The 26407-nt window shown below is 43.6% G+C and overlaps 1 protein-coding gene across 2 annotated transcripts in view; it reads right to left on the bottom strand.

The window, feature by feature from the left end:
- nherf2 (NHERF family PDZ scaffold protein 2) overlaps positions 1-24840 on the bottom strand; it is a 131502-nt gene extending 106662 nt beyond the window's left edge. The window contains exons 1-3 of one of the 2 annotated variants that reach the window (XM_080206851.1): positions 24774-24840; positions 24092-24394; positions 21828-22055 (exon numbers count right to left, since the gene is read on the bottom strand). In XM_080206851.1, the coding sequence (XP_080062977.1) occupies positions 21828-22055; positions 24092-24301 (438 nt within the window). In that variant the 5' untranslated portion in view covers positions 24302-24394; positions 24774-24840. The other variant, XM_080206852.1, reaches the window with a different exon arrangement.
- Between the last annotated feature and the right edge of the window lie 1567 nt (positions 24841-26407).

The raw sequence follows: 26407 nt of genomic DNA, 5'->3' as shown, positions 1-26407 counted from the left end.
GGCAAATTGTGCGGAGGGTGTGGAGAGTCTGCAGAAGGATCTAGATAGGCTGGGCGAATGGGCCAGGAAATGGCAAATGGAATTTAATGTTGGCAAGTGTGAGGTGGTCCACTTTGGTAGGAAAAATGGTAGGAATGACTATTACTTACGGGGCGAAAAACTGCAGCAGGCGACGGTGCAGAGGGACCTCGGGGTCCTTGTGCATGAGTCACAAAAACCCAGCTTGCAGGTGCAGCAGGTGGTCAGGAAGGTGAATGGGATGCTGGCCTTCATAGCGAGGGGGATTGAATATAAAAGTAGGGAGGTCTTGCTGCAGCTGTATAGGGCATTGGTGAGGCCGCAACTGGAGTACTGTGTGCATTTTTGGGCGCCGCACCTGCGCAAAGATATTTTGGCCTTGGAGGGAGTGCAGAGGAGGTTTACTAGGCTGATACCGGAGTTGAGGGGGTTGAGCTATGAGGAGAGGCTGAATAAGCTGGGCTTGTACTCGTTAGAGTTTAGAAGAATGAGAGGAGATCTCATTGAGACGTATAAGATGATGAATGGGATGGATAGGATAGAGGTGGAAAGACTCTTCCCGCTCAAAAAAGACAATAGGACTAGGGGGCACAGCCTCAAGATAAAAGGGGGGCGGTTTAGAACGGAGTTGAGGAGGAACTTCTTCAAAGGGTGGTGAATCTCTGGAATTCTCTGCCCGTTGAAGTGGTGGAGGCTGCCTCACTAAATATTTTTAAGACGCGGGTTGATGGGTTTTTGATAGGAGAGGGGATTAAGGGTTATGGGGAGAGGGCGGGAAAGTGGAACTGAGCAGCGACAGATCAGCCATGATCTTATTGAATGGCGGGGCAGGCTCGAAGGGCTGGATGGCCTACTCCTGCTCCTATTTCTTATGTTCTTATGTTCTCCCCTCGAACGTGGCCTAGCAAGCCACTCAGTTCAAGAGCAACCAGAGATGGACAACTAATGCTGGCCAGCCAGTGACACTCATATCCCATGAATGAATAAAAAAAAAGTTAAACAACAACATTGTAGATCGCAGCATGAAAGCTGCACTGTTTTGTTGGTGTGGCTGGATTTATAAAGGTAAGCTGGGATTTCTCTAATTACTTTCTCCTTCCCTGAGAAATTGGCTTCCCTCTGACCTTGAGGGAGGCTCAGAAATCACCAGAACTTCTTAGAAAGTTTATTATTCAAAATTAGGCAGTGGGGAGCCCATATACTGCCAGTGTGTATAACGTACTGCTGTGTGAATCAAACCTCGCAACAGTGGACGCGTGCCAGAGTGGGCATATTGGTAAGAGTAACACTTGTGAAATGTTTGGCGGCGCTTAAATGAGGAGAGAGCAAGGAAAATTTTCATTTCACATTGTCGAAGTGCTTGCTCGTTGGGCCGGGTGTTTAAAGTGGGTGGAGTGTGTGAAAGCATTCCGCCTAAAATTATTTAAACATGACTGCATGTGAATGCTGCCAGAATCAGAAATACATTAAATGGTTTTGTGTTTTTTTTTGTGCATCAGATTGATGCCCAAGGCCCATCCATTTCCCTTCCTCACATCCCAGCCCACCCATTATTTCCTTCCCTGCGAACATACTTGGGTGGATTTTTTTTCGACCAAGTTAAGTTGTCTTGCTCAAACATCGCAGACTTTTATTTTTTAACTCATTCACGGGGACATGGGCGTCGCTGGCTGGCCAGCCAGCACTTATTGCCCTCGAGAAGGTGGTGGTGGTGAGCTGCCTTCTTGAAACGCTGCAGTTTGCGTGCTGCGGGTTGACCCACAATGGCGTTAGGAGGGAATTCCAGGATTTTGATCAGGGGCTGTCAAGGAAGGCGACATATTTCCAAGTCAGGATGGGAAGTGGCTTGGAAACAAATGAGAAGCAGGAGTAGGCCATTCAGCTTTTTGAACCTTCTTTGCTATTCATTTTGATCTCAAATTCAATATCCTGATCCCCCGCCCCCTTCCTCTCATATCCCTTGATCCCTTTAACTCCTAGAGCTTTACCTACTTTTTTCTTGAAACCAGACAATGTTTTGGCCTCAATAACATTCTGTGGTCATGAGTTCTACACATTCACCACCCTCTGGGTGAAGAAATCTTTCCTTGCCTCAGTTTCCCCCTTATCCTCAAACTATGACTCCTAGTTCTGGACTCCCCCACCATTGGGAACATTTTTTCTGAATCTAAACTGTAGAATTTTATAAGTTTCTATGAGATCCCTCTCATTTTTCTAACTTCCAGTGAATATAATCCTAACAGACTTAGCTCTCCTTACGTAACAGGCCTGCCATCCTAGGAATCAGCTTGATTAACCTTCGCTGTACTCCCTCTCGAGCAAGGAGATCCTTCCTCATAACGCCAAAACTGCATAAAGTATTCCAGATGTGGCCTCACCAATGCCCAATGCAATTACAGTAAAACACCCCCATCCTCAAATCCTCTTGCTATGAGGGTCAACATACCATTTGCCTTTTTTACTGCCTGCTGTCCCTGCATACTTATTTCCAATGACTAATGTGTGAGGATTCCAAGATCTCGTTGAGTATCCACCTCTCAATTTACACCCAGTCAAATAATAATGTCTTCCTATTATTGCTAATAAAGTGGATAACCTCTCATTTATCCACATCATACTGTATCTGCCATGCACATACCCACACACTCAGCCTGCCCAAATCACACTGAAGCATCTGTGCATCCTCCTCACAGCTCACCCTCCCACTCAACTTTATCATCAGCAAATCTGATGATACATTCAGTTCCCTTATCCAAATCATTATATATAATGTGAACAGTTGGGGTCCTAGCACAGATCCTTCCAGAACCCCACTAATCACTAACTGCCAATCAGAAAAAGACCCATTTATGCCCACTCTTTGCTTTCTATCTGCTAACCAGCTTTTTAATCCATCTCAAGACAATTAAAATCCTCCTCCTCATTTTCAAGTTTCCTCATGGCCTTACCCTCCCCCATCTGTGCTGCTCCGGCCCTACAAGCATTTAAGGTCCTGACATTCCATAAATTCTGGCCTCGCGCATAATCACCAATTTTAATCACTTTAACATCGAGTCACAGTTGTTAAAGTGCAGAGGAATTCACTCCCTATACCACTTCCTCCATTCCCCCCCCCCCACCTCCCCAAACTGTTGTCCAAGCTTGGACTCTAATCCTAACATCTTCATTTGTGGCTCAGTATCAAATCTGACTTGAAGGCATTACCTTATATTAAAGGCAGTACAGAAATGAATACTAACACTAACTTTTGGCATGTGATGGAGGAATGGTATAGTGGCTTTTATTTTACCTTCGTTTATTCTACACTCAACTTGTCATAAATACAAACTCAATACAAAATCCCCCTAACACTTGTTCCAGACATGTCCATTTATACTCTTTGGGTAGTTGAGCCAATAACCATTACATTAACCAATTGCCTTATTAATTGTCACAGCAAGCACTTGCTGATGTTTTGACAATGCAAGCAGTTGTTGTTAATAGCTACTATTCACTTGAACATTGTCTACAGGATTGGGTTCCATCACGTCCCAGAAGGATAGCATCCTTTGTACTCAATGTCCTCACTAGCTTAACAGAGAGCTTTATCCCACTGAAGGACGATCAGCAAAAGGCTCCTCAGTACAAATACTTTTCATGAAAGGAACACAGGAAAGGAGGCAGTGGCATAGTTGTATTATCACTGGAGGGGTAAACCAGAGACTCAGAGCCAGATCTGGAGACCCAAGTTTAAATCCTGCCACAGCAGTTGGTGAAATTTGAATTCAATAAGTCTAGAAATTGCTATAAAAATTTATCTGGTTCATTAACGTCCATGAAAACCCATCTGGTTCACTAATACACATACCTGGTGTGGCCTACATGTGACTTAAACGCACAGCAATATAATTGACTCTCAAATGCCCTCTGAAATGAAGGGCAGTTAGAGATAGGCAATAAATACTGGCCCAACCAGTGACAATCATTTCTTATAAAACGAACCAAAAATTACTGAGAAGGAGATGGAGAGAGGAGGTTCCTATCTCTAATATTGAGGATTGAGTGCAATTATTATAGCAAAAGGCATCAACCCATTCAATCTAAACAGCAGATGGGAATTTCAAACAATACATCAATCTGAAAACATTCACTAATATTCCACAGCGCTGTGATAGCTCTGAAGCACAAAGTCTATTGTTTCAGGTCTACACAATGGGGGTTGCTGATTGGATCACAGAACTGGGTACGAGAAAACAAAAAGAAATTAAGGCTTTGCGTGCATTTCGTTACAAGACAAGATGAGAAAACAACATTGTTTGTGTCAATTTGGACATTTACTTGCAGTAAAGCCTCAAACTATTTTAATATTAAAGACACGAGAAATGCTTTTGGCAAGAGAACCGTTGAGCATGTTTCAAGCTCTCCCAGGAGATTCTGGAACAATTTCTGTATTAATCGTTCAAATACATTCCCATTTCCTGTACAGATGGCAGCAAGGGCTTCCAGCAGAGTCTACAGTTTTATTCACATTCTGCAAACCCAGGTTTCCATTTCATTACCTTAATGTGAAACTGCTGGAGTTTATCTTTCGCAGTCTTGTTTCTGCATCTATAACAAATGCAATCCATTTCCATTATATTGTATTGATGCCTCAAGTTGTTGCTAGTCTTGGCCAATTACTCCAAATCCAGCAGTTGCAATTGTGTAGCTAATAGGATAGGTAGTTTAGATTCAATGGCAAACAGACATAATGTTTTGAGATTGCTTCAGCATTAATAAACTTGTGCGATGCCATTATCTTCAGCTTCCACGAGAAAGATTTCTACGACATTCGAAAATTCACACAAAACGGTACAGTGGCGCAGTGATTAGCACTGCTGCCTCACAGCATCAGGGACCCAGGATCAATGCCCGGCTTGGGTGACTGTGCGGAGTCTGCATGTTCTCTCCTTGTCTGCGTGGGTTTCCCCCAGGTGCCCCAGTTTCCTCCCAGAGTCTGAAAAACGTGCTGATTAGGTGCATTGACCAAGCTAAATTCTCCCTTAGTGTACCCGGACAGGCTCGGAGTGTTGCGACTATGGGATTTTCATAGTAGCTTCATTGCAGTGTTAATGTAAGCCTACTTGTGACATTAATAAATAAACAAACTGCTATCCCACCTGAAATACTAGAGTGACTCTTGTGTAGCTCAAGACATAAAATAAAGGCCCCTTTTGACCTCTCAGGTGGATAGAAAGATCCCAGGGCCCTATTTTGAAGGGAAGCAGGAGAATTCTTCCCTGTGTGCCACCAAATACTTCTCCCCCAAAACATCTTGCAGGCAAGCAAACTTTGCAATCAGTAACACCTAATGCACCTCAAAATATTCAGAGGATTATAGAAACCGGCCAATCAAGTTGAAGTTTAGTGTCACAAGTAGGCTTACATTAACACTGCAATGAATTTACTGTGAAAATCCCCTAGTCGCCACACTCCAGCGCCTGTTCGGCTAACACTGAGGAAGAATTTCGCATGGCCAATGCACCTAACAGCACATCTTTTGGACTATGGGAGGAAATCCACGCAGATACGGGGAGAACGTGTAAACTCCACACAGACAAAGTTGGGAATCGAACCCAGGTCCCTGGCGCTGTGAAGCAGCAGTGCTAATCACTGTGCCACTCGTTAAGGCTGGTGGTGTTTTTCTTTAAGATCCATTTGTGCAATTCTATTCTCTTGCAAATTCACTGCAATAGACTCTTCACTGCCTTTTGGCCCACGTCCAATATTTTTATTGCTGGAGAGAGAAGTGGGTGAGCAGCAAGAAACAATTACACCACCACAAGAACCAGGCAGCAAGCATAAAGGTCTCCACAAATACAGATAACATTTAAAAAGTATTTGAATTTTTGATGGCTGTCCGATTGATATAGTAGGGCTGGTATCGTGAGAATGGATCTGTCAGGCAACTAATAGCTGGAACGTTTGGCGATGGGGAGGCAAGTCATGTGAAAAAAACCTCCAGGGATATTGGCCAACTCAAGTTGACAACCCACACCAGGTTAGACAAAAGGGATAGGGGCCCAGTTGGGAACTTGACACTTTTCACCCCCCCACCCCCCCATGTGTTCATCCACCATATAAATCATATTGATTGAAGTTGTACATTAATAAAAAAGGTGGTTAAGTAACGTAATCCAGGCCATAAGCAGAATGAAGTGCACACTACTGTAATACAGCTGAATAAATAAAAAAATCTTTGCCACTACTTCCAGATCCATCAATATTGAGGAATTAAGCTAAAAGCAAAATACTCTGCAGATGCTGGAATTTAAAACAATAGCAGAAGATGCTCGAAAAATCTCAGCAAGTCTGACAGCATATGTGGACAGAGAATAGGGGCTACATTCGAGTCTGGATGACCCAGATTGGGGAATTATTGGGACCTACATGTAGATTAAAAATATAGATCATTTAGACAAATATGGTGGCAATTTTTTCTAAAAAAACTGGATTGAGATGTCAGAATAGGTGATGTTTTCCAAGTTTCCTGTAGACATTTTTTAATATTCATTCGTGGGATATGGCCGTTACTGGCTGGCCAGCATTTATTGCCCAAACCTATGCAACCCGAGACACTATAGAAGCAATTGACCATGACCAATGAACCTAACTCACACATCTTTGGGCTGTGGGAGGAAACCAAAGCACCCAGAGGAAACCCATGCAGATACAGGGAGAATGTGCAAACTCCACATAGACAGTGACCCGAGCCAGAGATGTGAGGCAGCAATACTAATCATTGTGCCATTCAATCAAAGTGATTCTGTGTTGGAAGGCAAATTGGTGCAGTGCGTCTTGTAGATAGTACATATTGCTGCTATTGAATTTCAGTCGTGGAGGGAGTGGACGTGGTGCTAATCAAGCAAACTGCTTGTTTTTTTTCCCCCCATTAAAGTAGCTGTAATGATAGTGGACTCTTGGGGTATGCCAGATTCATTACTGAAGGAGCAAAACCTGCCAATGAAAAGCCTCTTTCAATCTCTCCAGTAGGCAATTTACTTTTGTGACAGATCCTGTATCAAACTGATGCAAATAGACCAAAAGATTCCATAACCCTTCATTATATCTTCAGGCTTGCACAGTGGAACATAATATAGCATGGACCGAGTAATTTTTCCTCATTACATGTAGTTCATCCTTTCCCAGGGTATTATTTATCTTAAACCAATTCTCTCCCAAGAGAAGTTATTGGGAGGGATCAGCTCCAAGATATCTAATTCGCCTCAAAACCATCAACTTTGATTGGGTGCTTTCTCTACACAATGTTCTGGAAGGAGCATCCAGAGCTCCCGCATTCAAAAGGTAGTCCAGATCTGTTCACCTTATCTGGACTGAGACAGACCAGCTGAATGCACTGTTATACAGGAACAGAATAGAAGTGTGACTGAAGTTAGTTGGGTTAGGAAGTCCCGTGTCCAGGGGAAAGACAGCGGCCAGAGTAGGAATTGTAATTAGGAGTAGAGTCAGAACCCTCAAAACTATGCAGAGAATGGTAGGTGGCAGAGGAACAAAGCTACCGCATCATTTACATGCTTTATCTACACATGGACTCAAGGGGCATCCTATCTTTGCTAAAGTGACTTACAGGTCATATTACCAGTTGTATGCATCCAGGTCTATCATCCACTTTTCTGCCCAATTTCTCCACTCACGTCAAGTTCTGGATGAATTGATATTTCCTTCCCAAAGTCTGAAACCATGATGTTCAACTCCTGACAAAAACTCTGCCCAGTCTTTCTCTCTCTCCCACCCAGCCATCTAAAGCTTCACAGAACTCAGAAGAGGTTTTGAGGGAAAAATGTATCTTGGCTATTTTTCACAGTAACTTCATTGCGTTGTTAATGTAAGCCTACTTGTGACTAATAAACAAACTTTGGTTACTGGACAACTTGCACTGATAAAGCACCTGTAACATGGTGATGCATCTCAAAGTGCTTCATTGAGAGGTTGTCAAAACATAACCATATACAAGTTAGGCGAACTGGCCATGCTATATTGCCCCTTAGTGTCCCAAGACTTGTAGGGTGGGGGGGTGGATTTGTCAAGGTAACTGTGCGGGGTTACAGCAGTAGGATTTCGCGGGGGGGGGGGGGGGGGGGGGGGGTGGTTAGCGGCAGCAGAAGAGTGTGTGTGCCTGGGTAAGATGCTCTGTTACAGAGTTACTGTAGATTTGATTGGGTGAAGGGCCTCTTCTGCACTGCAGAGATTCTAGGAGTCTTCAGATATTAAAAAAGATGCTTTATTCACAGGAGGGCTGCAAAAATGGAGATACATTTGCCCAGGAAGAAGTCATCGTGCAGTGGACAAAATGTCTGTCTCAGTGAAATATAATTAAATGGTTATACAAGCCATCGCTGTACGTAGGAACTTTTTTTTTTTTTACACACAGTAACACAAAGCACTTCATAATAATTCAGAGGGTTACGGAAACCGGCAAGTCATTAAGGTAGTTGGTGTTTTTCTCTGCTTGAAGATCTGTATTCCATTCTCTTGCAACCCTCACTATAAAAGTCAATAATATTTCACCCAACCCCCAAAATATGCATTCTGAATATCTTAAAAACAAAAAAAAAGTAGCCAAACTTGTTTTTCTTCTCCTCAAATCTGGTCACACCTGACTTCATCTAACCCTATAAAATCTTCTATTCCTTTCTCCTCCTATTTTTATCTAATTTCCCCTTCAATTAATCCATACTATTCACCTCAAACAGTCCCAGTTGTGGCAGCAAGTTCTATGTTCTCACCACCCTCCAAGTAAACAAGAAAATTTCTCCTGAATTCCTCATCGGATTTGTTGGTGACTATACCATCTTCCCTATAACTATTCCAACACATTCCTTCATGGTTTTAGCGACCTCTATTTGGTCATCTCTCAGCAATTATACTTTAGGGAAGATGGTGGCACAGTGGCAAATGTCATCGAATTAGTAATCCAGAGGTCCATGGGTCCAAAACCTCCCCTATGACAGCTGGTGGAATTTAAATTCAGTTAATAAAATCTGGAATCGAAAGCTTGTCTCAGTGATGGTGACCATGAAACTATCACTGAACATCGTAACCCATCTGGTTGACTAATGCCCTTTAAGGAAGAAAATCTGCCATTGCCCCTTGGTCTGGCCTATATGCAACTCCAGATCCAACAATGTGACCGACTCTTAACTGCCCTTTGAAATGGCCCAGCAAACCACTCAGTTCGTGGGTGACAAAGGATGGGCAACAAATGCTGGCTTTGCCCACCCATACCCACATCTCATGAAAGAATAAAGAGAATAAAGGCTTGTAGCAAAGGGGAGGCAGTGGCATGGTGATATTTAAGTTAATTTATTAGTGTCACAAATAGGTTTACATTAACACTGAAATGAAGTTCCTGTGAAATTCCACGAGTCACAACGCTCCAGCACCTGTTTAGGTAACACTGAGGGAGAATTTGGCATGGCCAATGTACCTAACCCACTGGACTAGTAACCCAGGGATCCAAGACAATGCACTCGGGAGTCTGCGTTCAATTTTTGCCTATAGATATAACGCCTCATTTGTGGTATTCGTCTCATTTTTTGCACCGTCTCCAAATCCTTTTTATATCATGGAGACCAGAACAGTGATATTATTCATAAATTCAGCCCCTCATTCCTGGTCTCCTGACTGCTGAAGGCAGTCACAATTCACCTCGCAATAACTAGCTTCGAAGATGTCAATCTGGTGATCCTTTGTGGCCTTCCACTCTGGGCAAAGACGCCCATGTTTCTCAAATTTCTCTTGGTAACTATCACTCTTCATTCTGACAAGTCTGCTAGGCTTTGGCAAGCTGACCATCAAGTTCTCAACATGGTTCTAGCTGTGTTTATATTTCCTATTTATTGGTTAATCCCATTGCTTGAACAGCTGCCTTAAACCACTACCCTATTTGTTGGATAAATTTGTAACCAAATAAAATTGATTGTTTCTTTGCACTTTAATTTTTTTTACTTCTTCCTTAAAAAGTTACCAAGCCAAAGTTTAGAATAGGCTAGGAAAACCCCCAAATCCATTCCTTACTTGTTCCAAAAACCAAATTCAAATAGAACCCAAATTCATGGTCCCCACAAGATAGACAAATTGACAAGACATTGTGCTCCATTTTGGGCTTGAATTGGGATCCATGCAAATTAATAGGAAGATACTGACAATCGGACATCAACTCAAAATGGTGACATTGTTTCAGTCACCACAGATGCTGTATGACCTGCACAATATTGCCAGTCTTTTCTGGTTTTAATTACGGCCTTGTTACTGTTTGAACTTGACTGTAACATAATACAGCTGCACCATGTGGTCACCTACATTTACATTATTTGGTAGTTGAACACTTGTGTACACAATGTGGATTCAATTCCACAAATGACTTCCTTCTATAGTCTACAAAGAACAACTGCTGGTCAATAGCTTTCATTAATTTTGAAAATAATTTAAATAGACGTCCACGATGAAGATACAACAGGTTTCCAATGATTAAATTTCTCCACGGGACTCAGGAAAGAAACATTCAGTAACACTTCACATGCTTCAGGACATAAAGTAAAAGTTAATTAATGTCACAAGTAGGCTTACATTAACATTGCAGTGGTGACCGAAAATGCCTTAGTCGCCACAATCTATAGAACATAGAACATTACAGCGCAGTACAGGCCACTTGGCCCTTGATGTTGCGCCGACCAGTGGAACCAATCTAATGACCCTCTAACCTAAACTATTCCAATGTCATCCATATGCCTATCCACTGACCATTTGAACGCCCTTAAAGTTGGCGAGTCCACAACTGCTGCAGGCAGGGCATTCCATGACCTTACTACCCTCTGAGTAAAGAACCTACCTCTGACATCCGTCCTATAATTACCACCCCTTAATTTAAAGCTATGTCCCCTTGTGTTAGCCATCACCATCCGAGGTAAAAGGCTCTCACTGTCCACCCTATCCAATCCTTTGATCATCCTGTATGCCTCAATCAGGTCACCTCATAACCTTCTCCTCTCCAATGAAAATAACCTCAAGTCCCTCAGCCTTTCCTCATAAGACCTTCCCACCGTACCAGGCAACATCCTGGTAAACCTCCTCTGCACCCTTTCCAAAGCCTCCACATCTTTCTTATAATGCGGTGACCAGAACTGTATGCAATACTCCAAGTGCGGCCGCACCAGAGTTTTGTACAGTTGTAACATCACCTCACGGCTTCAAAATTCAATCCCTCTACCAACAAAAGCTAACACACCGTACGCCTTCACAACAACCTTATCAACCTGGGTGCCAACTTTCAGGGAGCTATGCACATGTACCCCGAGATCTCTCTGCTCGTCAACACTACTAAGAGTCCTTCCATTAGCCCTATATTCTGTACTCCTGTTACTCTTACCAAAGTGAATCACCTCACACTTTTCCGTATTAAACTCCATCTGCCATCTCTCGGCCCAGCTCTGCAGCTTATCTATGTCCCTCTGCAAACTGTAACATCCATCCTCACTGTCTACAACTCCTCCGACTTTGGTGTCGTCAACAAATTTACTAATCCATCCTTCTACACCCTCATCTAGGTCATTAGTAAAAATGACAAACAGCAGTGGCCCCAAAACAGATCCTTGAGGTACACCACTTGTAACTGAATTCCAGGTTGAATATTTCCCATTAACCACCACCCTCTGTCTTCTATCAGCTAGCCAATTCCTGATCCAAACTGCTAAATCACCCTCAATCCCATGCACCTGCATTTTTTGCAATAGCCTACCATGGGGAACCTTTTCAAATGCTTTGCTAAAATCCACATACACCACGTCAACTGCCTTACCCTTATCCACCTCTTTGGTCACTTTTTCAAAAAACTCGATAAGGTTTGTGAGGCACGACCCACCCTTCACAAAACCGTGTTGACTATCCCTAATCAATTTATTTCCCTCTAGATGATTATAAATCCTATCCCTTATAATTCTTTCCAAAACTTTGCCCAGCGTGGTCTCAACTCCCCTTATTGAACAAGGGAACAACATTTGCTATCCTCCAGCCTTCCGGCACTATACCTGAAGCCAATGACGACATGAAGATCAAAGCCAAAGGCTCTGCAATCTCCTCCCTGGCCCCCCAAAGAATCGTAGGGTCAATCCCATGCGGCCCAGGGGACTTATCTATTTTCACACTCTTAAGAAGGTGGTGTTGGCAATTCTTATGTACCTCAATTCCATCTAGTCTACTACCTGGTATCGCAGTATTCTCCTCGACTACACTGACTTTTTCCTGCGTGAATCCAGTGCATCGAGGGAGAAATTAGCACAGCCGATGCACCTAACCCACTAGACTAATAATCCAGAGACCCAGGATAAATGCACTGGGGGCCCGAATTCAATTTTTCCTCAATAGATATAACTTCTCATTTCTGGTATCAGTCTCATTTTTTGCACTGTCTCCAATGCCTCTATAATCCTTTCAGACTGTGGGAGGAAACCCACACAGACACAGGGAGAACATGAAGACTCTGCACAGACAGACAGTGACTCAACCTGACCTGCACATCTTTGGACTGTGGGAGGAAACAAGAGCACCTGGAGGAAATCCACGCAGACACGGGGAGAACTCCATACAGACAGTGACCCAAGCCAGGAATCGAACCCAGATCCTTGGTGCTATGGCGGAGTGCCAACCACTGTGCCAATCCCTGAAGCAGAGGAATATAGATCAGTTGTGACTCAACAGGCAGCACTCTTCTTACAGGAGTTTATCTCAGAGGCGTGACCACAGGCTGTCATTCCCACTGTAGCACAGAGTGTTGCAGTCAGTTGTGCTATCTTTTAGATAAGAAATTAAACCAATGCTCCATCCCAGAGTACCATTTGGAGCAGGGGGAGAAACACTCCTGATCAATATTTAACCCTCGGCCAACTTCACCAAAAAGCAGATTACTTTGGTCATTATCGCACTGGCGCACAGCAAACGTCAAAGCAATTTCCCCGTGAGACAACAGGGACTGCATTTCCAACATACGCTGTGGAGCACTGCAGACCATCAATAGATCGTGAGAGACATGCAAATCACTTTCATGAAAACCCTGACAGGTTACCAATTGTCAGCAATATTTTCCTACGCAGGCATTTTACTTCAAGGCAGTGTTGAATTGTAACCTAGTCATACAACAATGTCAGATAACACTAAGGTAAATGTTGAATGTGCTCTTAAATTCCACATCCACATGCGGGAGTTTTGGGCAAAGTGTCAATTTTCAGGTGAACTGTAGCAGTGAGCATGTCTTGATGCATCAACAAACAGAATTCATACATAATGATGGACTTCATCCAAGGTAGCCAGCAACAACTTTTACTTATCCAATACCTTGAATGTAAATAAAGCATCGCAATGCGTTTCACGGGAACATTAGAAAACAAAATGTGACACGTCGAGACTTTTTCGGGCAAAGGGCCAAACGCTTGATCAGTGAGGTAGGTTTCAAGGAGTGCCTTGGAGAGAGGAGGCGAGGTTTAAGGGAGGGAATTCCAGAGGTTAGGGTCTTGGCAGCTGAAGGCACGAACAACAACAATGGGGTGTTTAAAACTGGAGATGCACAAGAGGCCAGAATTAGGAGCGCAGATACTCAGGCGGGCTGCGGGAGATTACAGAGATAGGGAGGGGCGAGGAAACGCTGTTGAAAACAATGATGAGAATTTTTTAAATTTGCACCAAACAAACTTCTTGTTACAAAAAAAAAAGGCTCTTCCTTTGCACGACAATGCATTAATAATTGCATGATAAATCGAAAGATGGACATGCTATATTGTGGGTTGGGAGGATTAACGGGGAAAATGCGTGGGGTTATAGGTACGGAGGGGTGGGGGTGGGTTTGAGCCTGGGGAAGTTTTTTGTTATGTTTATTCCGTGTCACAAGTAGGTTTATATTAACACTGCAATGAAAGTACTGAGAAAATGCTCTTGTTGCAACACTCGGGCACCTGTTCACGTACGCAGAGGGAGAATTTAGTATGGCCTATACTCTTAACCAGCATGTCCTTTGGACTGTGGGAAGAAATCAGGAGGACCAGGAGGAAACCCACGCAGACACAGAGGGAACGTACAGACTCCACGTTGACAGTGGCCCATGCCAGGCCCCTGGTGCTGTGAGGCAGCAGTGCTAATCACTGTGACAAGGTGCTGCGTCGGAGAGTTGGTGCAGACTTGATGGGCTGAATGGTCTTCCGTGCATTGTAGGAATTCCATGATAATGTTTCTTGTCACTTGTGCGTTCAGCAAAACTCTCAGAAAACAAACACTAAAAAAGGAGCACAGTACCATCGTCTTAGCTGCAAAAACACAAAACAAATGCTTGTTTTATTTTATACCTGTTCACAGGTATGGGCTATGCTTTCTGTCTGCTGCCTATCCTAGCTGTCTCAAGGTAGTGGTAATGATCTCCATATAGTCGTGACAAGTAGGAAATTCCAGGATTTGAACCCAATGAAGAAATCAATTGCCAAGTGAATATGGGCTGCAATTTGGGAATGATGCTACTTGTTCCCTTTCTAACAGTCAATATATAGACAGTAGATATTGCAGCTTCAGTGTCTCAGTAGTGGAAGGGGGCCTATTGAAGTCATTGGCAGCGGACAAGTAGTCTGCTTAATCCTGCATGATGTTGAAGCCCCAAGTTGCGATTGAGACAACTGATGAGTATTCCATCACACTCCTAACTTGAGGCCTACGTACAGTGCAAGGCGTCAACCTCTGCTCTCCTAGTCAGTGTTAATACCACTCCGTCAATGATGACCTTCTCAAGAGCTTGCCTGCAGGGGAGTTAGCAACTTTGGTGCTTGAGGGCTTGGTACAGCTATTACAATGTAGACACACAAAAGCTAAAAACTTTACAGCTCAACAATTTTTATTCAGTAGCAAGGTTGTTTTTTAAAATTCATTCGCAGAATATGGATGCTGCTGGCTGGGCTTGCATTTAGTGTCCACTCCCTCCATCACCGCTCAGTAGCGGCAGTGTGTATGATCTACAAAGTGCACTGCAGCAAATCACCAAAGATCCTGAGACAGCACCTTCCAAACCCACAACCACTTCCGTCTAGAAAGACAGAATGGGAACACCACCACCTGCAAGTTCCCCTCCAAGCCACTCATCATTCTGACTTGGAAATATATCGCTGTTCCCTCACAATCACTGTCAAAATCCTGGAATTCCCTCCCTAACAGCATTGTGGATCAACTCTAAGCACATGGACTTCAGATTTCAAGGCGGCAGCTCACCACCACCTTCTCAAGGGCAACTAGGGATGGGCAATAAATGCTGGCAAGCCAACAATGCCCATGTCCCACAAAATGAACAAAATAAATTCCTTAATTACCCCTGAACTGAGCAGCTTGCCATTTCAGAGGACATTTTTAAAGAGTCCGGATCAGGAGTCACATGTTGGCCAGACCAGGCGGCGATGGCAAATTTCCTTCCCCAAAAGGACAATAGTGAACTGGATGGGTTTATATGACACTCTACAATGGTTTCATAGTCATAATTAGAATTTAATTCCAGATTTTTATTGAATTCAAGTGGTGGGATTTGAACCCAAATCCTCAGTGCACTACACTGGATCTCTGGATTACTAGTCCAGTAACAAAACCACGACACTGTTGCTTCGCCAAAGGTGAGGCAGAGGACAGAGAAGGCACCAGATTGAATCAATGCAGAGAAGAACTTGACCTCAATTGGGGTTGGGAAAATAAAACTAGCTGAAGTACACCAATGTCAGGGAAGGAAAAATAGTTTAAGGCTTCAGTTCTTGATTTCTATCCAGCATACACACTGACAATGCTATTAAGTAAAACCACTTTATTAAACATTGTAAGAAACAAACTGGTCTTGGTGTGATGGCCCTCATCGCAAAACAACAAGAATCACAGAATCCCTACAGTACAGAAAGGGATCATTTGGCCCCCTAATATGCACTGGCTCTGCAAAAGAGCATCTTATCCAGCTCCAACCTCACCCTATCCTGTAACCCCTTGCATTTACCATGGCTAATCAATCTAACTTGGAAACCGCAGCATCTGGGAGATTCCTGCACAGACTTAGGGAGAACATACAAATTCTACACAGACAGTCGAGAGTCCGGAATTAAGCCTGGGTCCCTGGCGCTGTGAGACTGCAGCGCTAACCACTGTGCCAGCCCTACAACATCTATCAAGATCACACCTGGACAAGCTCAATGCAATTGGCACTGATGACTACCTTAATCCAGCAAATGGACAATATCAAAAAGGAGGAAGGAAGTTGGCGTAAAAACTTGAAAATATATATTCAATATTTTGCCATTTTAGCCCCCTTTCCTCTGCTTTCTGTTAGAAGAGTTTGTGTCCTAACCCTTTTGCTTTTGGGCTTTGACACTCCGCCATGGTTTTATTTTTCTTAGTGTTAAGCTTATTTTCACTGTCACCATCTCCATCATGTTTTATAAGAATCCTACAATGCTGAAGGAGACCATTCGGTCCACTGAGCCTGCACTGACCACAATCCCACTTGGGCCCTATCCCCATAACACTATGCTAACTAGTTCCCCTGACACTAAGGGGCAATTTAGCACAGCCAACCCACCTAATCTGCACATCTTTGGACTGTGGGAAGAAACTGGAGTACCAGAAGAAACCCACAGAGACGGGAAGAACGTGCAAACTACACAAAGACAGCAACCCAAGTCCCTGGTGCTGTGAGACAGAGCACTAACCACTGTGCCATCCTTGTTGTACAGTGCTACATCATTGTGTCATTTCTGGTGCCTTATGCCTTCACTGTGTCCTACCTAGTTCCCCTCTTTCTTGCCCTAGAAAGCCAGCTCCTATTCAACTGGATACTTTGTAACTAGCTACATCGATAATCAAAAATAACAGAAGGGATCAGTTGACAGCACAAGTATTACATCAATCTCCTGGAAGACACTGCAAAAACAAGACTCTAGGGTTGAATGAATGCAAGTTTTGGTAAGAAGAATACCTTTCACAGTCATGATGTACTGAATGGTGTGTTACGCTGTGGAAGAAACACTCGCTGTTGTAATGTAGGAATTGCAGCAGAAACGTTTGCTTACAGCAAACATCCACAAATAGCAAAATGATAGTGATCAGAAAGTTTGTTTTTAAGTCGGTAAGGGAGTCGAGGGATATCCAAGGAAAGATGTAAATGCTTCAAAAACCATTCAGAGACGGTTTACTGGACTAATACCAAGAATGGGCAGGTTGTCTTATGAGGAAAGGTTAGGTTTGTATCCACTCAGGTAAGAGGGGATTTGGTTGAAACCTTTAAGATCCTGAGGGATACGTGGAGCAGATGTTTCCTCTTGTCACAGAATCATGGAATCCTATAGGAGGCGGCTATTTGACCCATCGCGTTTGCACCAACCACAATCCCATCCAGGCCCTATCCATGTATTTACTCTGTTAATCCCCCTGACACTAAGGGACAATCTAGCATGGCCAATCCATCCAACATGCACATCTTTGGACTGTGAAGGAATCCAGAGCATCCAGAAGAAACCCACACAGACTTGGGGAGAATGTGCAAACCCCACAAAGACAGTAACCTAAGGCCGGGAATCCAACCCCGGTCCCTTGCGCTGTGAGGCAGCAGTCGGAGAATCTAGAACTAGAATTCACTGTTATAAAATAATGGGGTTGCTCATTTATGGTGGAAACAAGAAGAAATGTTTTCTCTGAAGGATCGAGAGTCTTTGAACTTTCTTCCTCGAAAGGCAGTGGAAACTGAGCCTTTGAATATTTTTGTTACCGAGCTGGACAGATTCTTGATTAACAAGAGAGAGTGAAAGGTTCTTGGGGTTAGGCAGGAATATAGGGCTGAGGTTACAATCAGATCAGCTATGATCTTATTGAGTAGCTGAGAAGCCTACTCTTGCTCCTGATCCATGTGTTTGATCTTGTACTTCCAACTGCACGAGCAGACAGGGCCTCAGTAACCCCAAGAATGCAGCATTTCTTCAGCATTGCACAGAGCAGGGATGAAGTGTCAATGGTCGAGAGCTTCAGGTTTTTAGGTGTCCAGATCCACCAACAACCTGTCCTGATCCCTCCACACCAATGCTATAGTTAAGAAGGCCCACTAACGCCTCCACTTTCTCAGGAGGCTAAAGGGAATTTGGCAAGCCCACTATGGCTGTCACCAACTTTTACAGATGCACCATAGAAAGCATTCTTTCTGGTTGTATCACAGCTTGGTATGGCTCCTGCTCTGTCCAAGACCACAAGAAACTACAAAGGATCATGAACGAGGCCCAGTCCATCACGCAAACCAGCCTCCCATCCATTGACTGTGAACACAGTGGGCAGCACAGTGGTTAGCTCTGCTACCTCACAGTGCCAGGGGCCTGGGTTCAATTCCCAGTTTAGGTCACTATGCAGAGTTTGCACATTCTCCTAGTGTCTGCATCGTTTCCTCCCACAATCTGAAAGATGTGCTGGTTAGGTGCATTGACCGTGTTAAATTCTCTGTGTACTGAATAAGTGCCAGAGTGTGGTGACCAGATGATTTTCACAGTAATTTCATTGCAGGGTCAATGTAAGCCTAATAAACAAACTTTAAACTTCCTGCTGCCTCTGAAACGCAGCCAACATAATCAAGGGTGCAACGCACCCTGGACGTATTCTCTTTCACCTTTTTCCGTTGGGAAAAGATACAAAAGTCTGAGGTTACGCACCGACTCGAACAATTTCTTCCCTGCTGCCATCAGACATTTGAATGGACCTACTTTACATTAAGCTGATCTTTCTCTACACCCTAACTGTAACACTATATTCTCCCTTCCTTCTCTATGAATGGTATGCTTAATTTATATAGTGTGCAAGAAACAATACTTTTCACTGCATATTCATAGATGTGACAATAATAAAATCAAACCTAAATTCAGTGCCAACATCTCCAGAATGGTGCTTGTCCCACAAGTTTGAGGCACCAAGGGGCAGTACTACCAATGGATCCATAACCAATACAATGTTACCATCACATTTCAAAACAGGCTGGCTTTTATGCACAGCTCAACATAAAAGTTTTTTTTTAAACATTACTACTTATCCAATGACCATGAAATAAAAAAAAGGCCAACAAAATAGGAGAGAATTCTAGAAATTAAAACGTAAAAGCAGGATTTGGTAAAGAATTGTGGAACTCAGCAGAACAATGGTGGAAATTAATTGAAAGCTAGGCAGCAATAAAAGAAAGGCAATGGGCAGCACAGTGGCACAGGGATGGCACAGTGGTTAGCACTGCCACCTCACAGCACCAGGGGTCCGTGTTCCATTCCTGCCTTGGGTCACTGTCTGTGTGGAGCCTGCATGGGTTTCCTCCCACAGTCCGAAAGACGTGCTGGTTAGGTGTACTGGCTGTGCTAAATTCTCCCTCAGTGTACCTGAACAGGCAGTGAGACTACTGGGGGATTTTCACAGTAACTTCATTGCAGCAATAATGTGACATTAATTAATAAATTTCAAAAGAAAAACGTTATTTTGCACATTACACAAGTCTAGAAAAGCATCCAGGAAGACACACTATGTAAATAAAGAGGTTTAGGAGAATTATGGCATTAAAAAAAGGTAACTCGAAAGTGCTCACTCCTGTTTTAATCCTTTCCAAAGGCTGAGGTATCATCTGACAATATTCTTTGACAGCACTCAGCTTGTGGAACACAATATGAACACAAGAGAATCAAAATACACTCTTGGAAACTAGAAGAGCATCATTTCTTCTGGCCCCGTTCCAACTCATACTCAATACGCACAAAACATTCTGTGGTGCAGCATTGCATGGCACCGTCCCAGCTATGCAGTGTCGTGAAGGGATTTGCAACAGGCACAGCCAGCAAGATTAGCAGCACTGATGTTTAGCACATGTTAATGAAAAGATGGATCATGAGAAACAACATCCAACAATGTACAAACTGTATCCTTCAACAACTTGCATTTACAACATCACTAAAACCACTCCCATCCACCTCCCCGGAGCACTTTACAGAAGCCAAAAAACCCCAAAATTTTGCATTGAACCACATAAGGGGACATTAGCACAAACGGGTTGACGAATGACAGAGGAAAGCAGGGAAGGATTGGAGAAGAGAGTCCCAGAGCTAAGCGGCCCAGACAACTGAAGGTTTGGCTATACAACACTAGGAGCTCTTAAAAATGCTTCAGTAGCCAGAATTGGAGGAGCACTGAGATTTGGGAGGGTTGTAAAGCTAGAGGAAAATCAGAGATAGAGGAATGCAGCCATAGAGGGGATTGGAAAATATTGATGAGAATGTTTAAATTCTATGCTTGTACGAGGGGGAAGAGAAATATACTTCATTGTGTGCCACTGTAGATGCATAATGTGAAAAGAACAAAGTCAATATAGTTCAGAGTCAACTTGACAATGGAAGTGCGATGCACGAATGCATCGCCTCTCAAATGACAATCATACTCATTGAAGGATTTGGGGTCGCGGGGGGGATTTTGCTTCCTATATGTTGCCCTGCTTTAGATTTCCTCCTCTATTATAACACAATCCCTTTGCAAAGGGGGCAGAGAGAGCTGCTCAACCTTAGGGAAACAGGTAAAATAATTATGTAAATCACTCTCCGGCTTCCTCTTCAGCAAAGAATTACACACACTTTTACTTCCTCCACTACCACCCCCCCCCCCCCCCCGCCCCTCCAAAGTATCGAATTCATTCCGCAGCAAAAACTGTAGGCACGAAGCCTGCATTTTGTCATATACACGAATACTGCATATGTAACTGCTGTACATAGCACAAGGGCTACGCTTGCAACTTTAATGCCATCTCTCCATATAACACACAGCAGTTTGCTGAGATTTCTCTCCAAGCTTATCACATGAAACATTCCCCAGCATCTGCCAATTGCACAAAAAATATCAATTTAAGCTGTCCACTATTTAGTACGAGAACAATCATAGAATCCCTACATACAGAAGGAGGCCATTCAGCCCATCGAGCCTGCACCAATAACAATCCCACCCTATCCCTGTAACCCCACATTTTTACCCCCAAAACTAGGGCCAATACAGCACAGCCAATCCACCTAACCTGCACATCTTTGGACTCTAGCAAGAAACTAAAGCACCCAGAAGAAACCAATGCAGACACGGGGAGAAGGTGCAAATTCCACACAGACAGTGACCCAAGGCAGGAATCAAACCCGGGTCCCTGGTGCTGTGAGGCAGCAGTGCTAACCCACTGAGCCGTCATGCCTTCTAACAGAGTTCGGTCAGCCAGAGGCAGCAACCCAGAGAAGAAAGCTTACCATTTGCCCTCAAGGAAAATCACTGTTGGGAAGATAATAGATGTTAAAAAAAATCACAAAAATGAGATCTAATTACAAAGTATATATTTTATTTCTCTCTTCCTGCAAGTAGCTGGAGTGCCACTAATTCAGAAGTTTCTCCTCACACCATCCATTTGAAAATGCCATTAATATTTTGGCTTTTCCCTCTTATTTGCTGGACTCCATACAGCTGTTGTACTATTATACTCATACTGTACTTTGCAAAGTTCTCACATTGCTCATTTGAAAGTTGCTTTGCTCCAGTAAAATCCAATACTGCTTTCTTTCTCGCAAACTCTCAGCTTTAGACACCAAAAAGGATAAGTTAATTGCAGTAGATACATTCACTACATCCAAAGGCAGTTGGAGATTCAGAATCACCAAAGAGAAGAATCTAAAAGAGTTGATTTATTTCCCCAGTCCTCCAATCTAACATGTCTCACTGTGCTCTTTCAGAGGGGTTCCTACCTTTTTGTTGCTATCAATGGACCGGATGGATAATCTTGTCGGCTCCCCACTGTTCTGAACGACTTGCGGTTTCCACACTTCACCATTGTCCTTGGTCTTATCTGGGGGAAGGGTCTGGCCATTGCCCTCTGTACCAGTGAGGCGCTGGTTCCGCAGGTATTCATCCGTCTCCTTGTCCACCACCAGCAGTCTTGTCTCATTCTCCACTGCCTTGATCCGCTGCACAACCTAGTGAAGATGAAGAGGGTCACAATCTTTCGACCAGTCCCTATTGATTACAACAAGCCCTCCATGTTAAAACATGGAGACTCAACGGCAAATGCTTTTAAAGAATTAGCGGATGGCTTTACTTTATTCAGTGCATATCTGATGGGGTTTGGGCTCATGCTCAACCTGGAAAAGTTTGACTGACCCTGAAAATTCTAAAGGAAGTTGAATTAGCACAAGTAGTAAAAAGTTTAAGCATGACTAGATTAATGGCTGATGAATGTTCGCTCTCAGACAGACCCAGTCATTCCTGCAAACTTTTATATTTAAAAAAATAACAGATGCATTAAGAGTATATTTGCCCCCTTAAATATTTACCAAGCCTCATTGCTGACCTAAATGCCACACTAACTGCATTATCCCTACATCCCCGCATATGTACCCACTTCTGTCTAGTATATTCAAGAATACTGCAGACCCGTCTGGGCTAAAGAATTCCGAAGATTTACAACCCATTGACTGAAGAAATTTCTCTGCCAATTCCTTCCTCCCTCACCCAAGTATAAACTTCTGCCATTCCAAGAAGATTTTTTTGTACAAAAATATTCAAAAGGTTGAAAGAAAATTAAACATCCTTCCACTTAAAATCGTGCTAATTGTATGTCATTGAACCAAATTGTTTCAATGCGGTCTCCAAATGTTTCCCAGCATTCACGATATAATACTTTATCAAGGGTTGGACTTTTAAACAACTTGGAAATTGTCTGAAGCCTTGAGAGAGAGAGAGGGGCTCCTTACAAATGGGAATCACATGACCAAAGCATCCCATATACAAGCTCCCTATTCAGCAAGCTCCCTTCATAAGAGGCAGAGCATTGTTGAAAAAGCTCTGTTCTAATACAAAAAATACACATACACAATGCACTCCTAATTCCTACCCCTACCCACGCAGCCATATCGACAATAAATCTAGGTATGTGATAATCCATTCCGATTGGGTTAAATTCATGCACCTGGGTTATGTCCTTTAGAGGAAACTCGAATCCAACTTTCCAGTGTACCCTTTAGAATTTACTGCAGTGAATATTGAACTCCGATTCTCAATACTTTGAGAGACAGAGTTCAATCTTTTATTTATCCTTAAAACAAAATTGTCTTTCTCCACGCAGTGACAAATGTAATGGATGCGAGGTGATGCCACATTCCTCCAGTGCAGACTTGGAGTTGCTCAATCACTCAACAGCTTTGATAAAGGACCTTAGGAAATCATCAGCAGTCCCCGAGGGACATTATAGCCCCACTCTGTAAAGCTGGTCTGGATATCTGTCACCGAGATATGAAACACTCTCATACACACGCACACACATACAACGTTTATTGGTACCGCAAGGTCATCATTGTTTTGCCTCGGTTTAAATATTCACATGTTAAAGGGAATAAAGCCCACACGCGCGCACACAAGAAAATGTTAAAACATTCACGATACACCAGCAAAAGCAAAGCCGGCCAAACACACTTAACATAGTAACTTCATTGCGGTGTGAATGTAAGCCAAGAGTACTGTCTCAGCACCCTCTCCCCCATTGAAAAGCAGCTATGGATGAGGGGGAAAAATTGCCCTTTATCCAAAATATTATAACATTTTAAAATTATGCCATATTAACATTTTTGACCTCTTACCACAACATTTTTGGCTACACAAAAAAAAAGTATAATCGCGAGAACGACCGGCTGAAAACTCCCTGACAACATTTAGATTGAGAGAAGTCTCACCACACCAGGTTACACAGGCTTCTTACTGTGTTTACGCCGGCACCTCCACATCATAACATTTAGATTCCCATTAAGCTGGAATTGTTTGGGTAACAAAGCGTGTGGGTTACTCGCTTCGTGGCCACTTGCAATTGGTAACAAAGTGCTAATGTGCAGCCACAAGATACATTCACTGAAAATTAAATTGAATTAAAATTAAAATTGAATTAAACAAACTTTTTTTTCTTTTTGGCACACAACCCGGTGCCAAAACGCGAGGGGGGGGGTGGTGGGTTTAAAATTACCTGATTGTGGGTCTCCTTCTCCACATTCTCGCCGTTAACTTCCAGCACCCGGTCCCCTGCGGACAGACCCGAAGCCTCCGCCGGCGAGCCGGGCTCCACTTTCCGGATGTACTGGCCGCTTTTACCCTTCTCCCCATGTAGGTGGAAGCCGTAGCCGTTCTCCCCCTTTATCATATGGCACAAGCGGGGTTTTAGGTGATCTTTAGCCATCCTCCTCCTCCTTCTTCTTCTTCCTCCTGTGTCAATTTCAACCTCCCTCCTTGCTAATTTCGGGGTCACTGGAGGTTATTTCTCAGTCTCTCTCTCCCTGGGAAAAGGAGGGGTTGAAATAAACTTTTACTCTCTTCTTTGGGTCTTACGCTCTGGGAACCGGCTTACTTTCAGTGACAGCCGCTTCCCTTTCCCCCACCCTCCAAAATAAAAAAAAACTGGAGTTAAATTTCCACCAGCAACGCCAAAGGAAAGCTGCCTCGGCGCCAGCACACCTCCCGAGGAAACTTCCAGCCCGAGCACAGAAACACACACACAAAAAGAATTCCAGCTCCAACCAACATAAATCAGCTTGGGTTTCTTTGCAAAAAAAAAGTTCCCTACATTATCAAGCAAAAGCACATTTTAAATAAAGTCTGCCAGACCAAAGGAAAACGTCAAGCCTCTTTAAACCAGACCAACTCGTACGTACGTTGGGGCAGTGATGATGAGACGCTGTAAACAATGACAATTGCTCGCTCTCTCTCTCCCTTTCTAAGTTCAAGTTTTGTCACTGGATTGTCCTACCACCCCCGTGCTTAGGCTGACTGCCACCTACCGAAAGCCGGGGCAACGGCAAGACTCGAAACCCAGGGTGTCAAATAACTCAACACATCACTCTCATTAACATATATTTCCCACAGTCCATAAGACATAGGGGCAGAATTAGGCCACTCGGTCCATCTAGTCTGTTCCATCATTCAATCACGGCTGATACTTTTCTCATCCCCATTCTTTTGCCTTTTCCCCATAACCCCGATCCCCTTATTAACCAAGAACATATTTATCTCCGTCTTAAAGACACTTAATGACCTAGCCTCCACAGCCTTCTGCGGCAAAGAGTTCCAAAGATTCATCACTCTGTGGCTGAAGGAATCCCTCCTTGTCTGTGTTTTAAAGGATCATCCCTTTAGCCTGAAGTTGTACCCTCTGGTTCTAGTTTTTCCTACTAGTGGAAACATCCTCTCCACATCCACTCTATCCAGGCCTTGCGGTATCCTGTAATTTTCAATAAGATCCCCCTCATCCTTCTAAACTCCAACGAGTATAGACCCAGAGTCCTCAATCGTTCGTCATGTGATGTCCTTCCCTGTCCCACTTGGGGGAAGAAAGGGAAAAGAAACACACACACACAAACTTTTCAGCCCATCAAGAAAGCTCTGGTCAATTTGTACTTGATTTTGATTTATTATTGTCACATGTATTGGGATACTGTGAAAAGTATTGTTTCTTGTGTGCTATACAGACCAGAACATACCTTTCTTTATTCATTCATGGGATATGGACATTGCTGGCTGGCTAGCATTTATTACCCATCCCTAGTTACCCTTGAGAAGGTGGTGTGCCTTCTTGAATCGCTGCAGTCCATGTGCTGTGGGTTGACCCACAATGCCATTAGGGAGGGAATTGGGACGGCGATACATTTCCAAGTCAGGATGGTGAGTGGCTTGGAGGGGAACTTGCTGGTGGTGGTGTTCCCATGTATCTGCTGCCCTTGTCCTTCAAGGTGGAAGTGGTAGACAAAAGTATGGAGGAGAGGAGGAAAGGTGTAGGTGTGGAATACATTGAACATTATTAGAGAGTTTAAGAGAATTAGAGTACAGAATAAAAGATAAAATTAGAGGATATGCTAATTCCACATTGCTGTTCATAGAATCCCTATAGTGCAGAAGAGGCCATTCGGTGCGTTGAGTCTGCACCGACTCTCAAACAGAGTATCTTATCTAGGCCCTCTCCCCCTAACCCCACATATTCTCCATGGCTAATCTGTTTAATCTACGCATCTTGGGACAAAAAGGGGCAATTTAACATAGCTTATCCACCTAAGATGCACATCTTTGGAGGAAGCCGGAGCGCCTGGAGCAAACTCACACAAACACAGGGAGAAGATGCAAACTCTACACAGTCATCCGAGGCCAGAATTGAACCCAGATCCCTGAGAGTTGTGAGGCAGGAGTGCAAAGCACTGTGCCACCCTGCCTCCCAATCAGATCAGCACTTCCCCTGCCCTGGAAGGCTGACCAGCAGCCCCAAAGGCAACTCCTGAATGTTGGCCTATGCAATGAA

The sequence above is a fragment of the Carcharhinus amblyrhynchos genome, chromosome 18, assembly GCF_965287045.1.
Source record: "Carcharhinus amblyrhynchos chromosome 18, sCarAmb.v2.hapA, whole genome shotgun sequence".
Lineage (NCBI taxonomy): Eukaryota > Metazoa > Chordata > Chondrichthyes > Carcharhiniformes > Carcharhinidae > Carcharhinus > Carcharhinus amblyrhynchos.
Note: the sequence above shows the minus strand (reverse complement) of the source record. Positions and strands in the feature narration are given on the sequence as shown.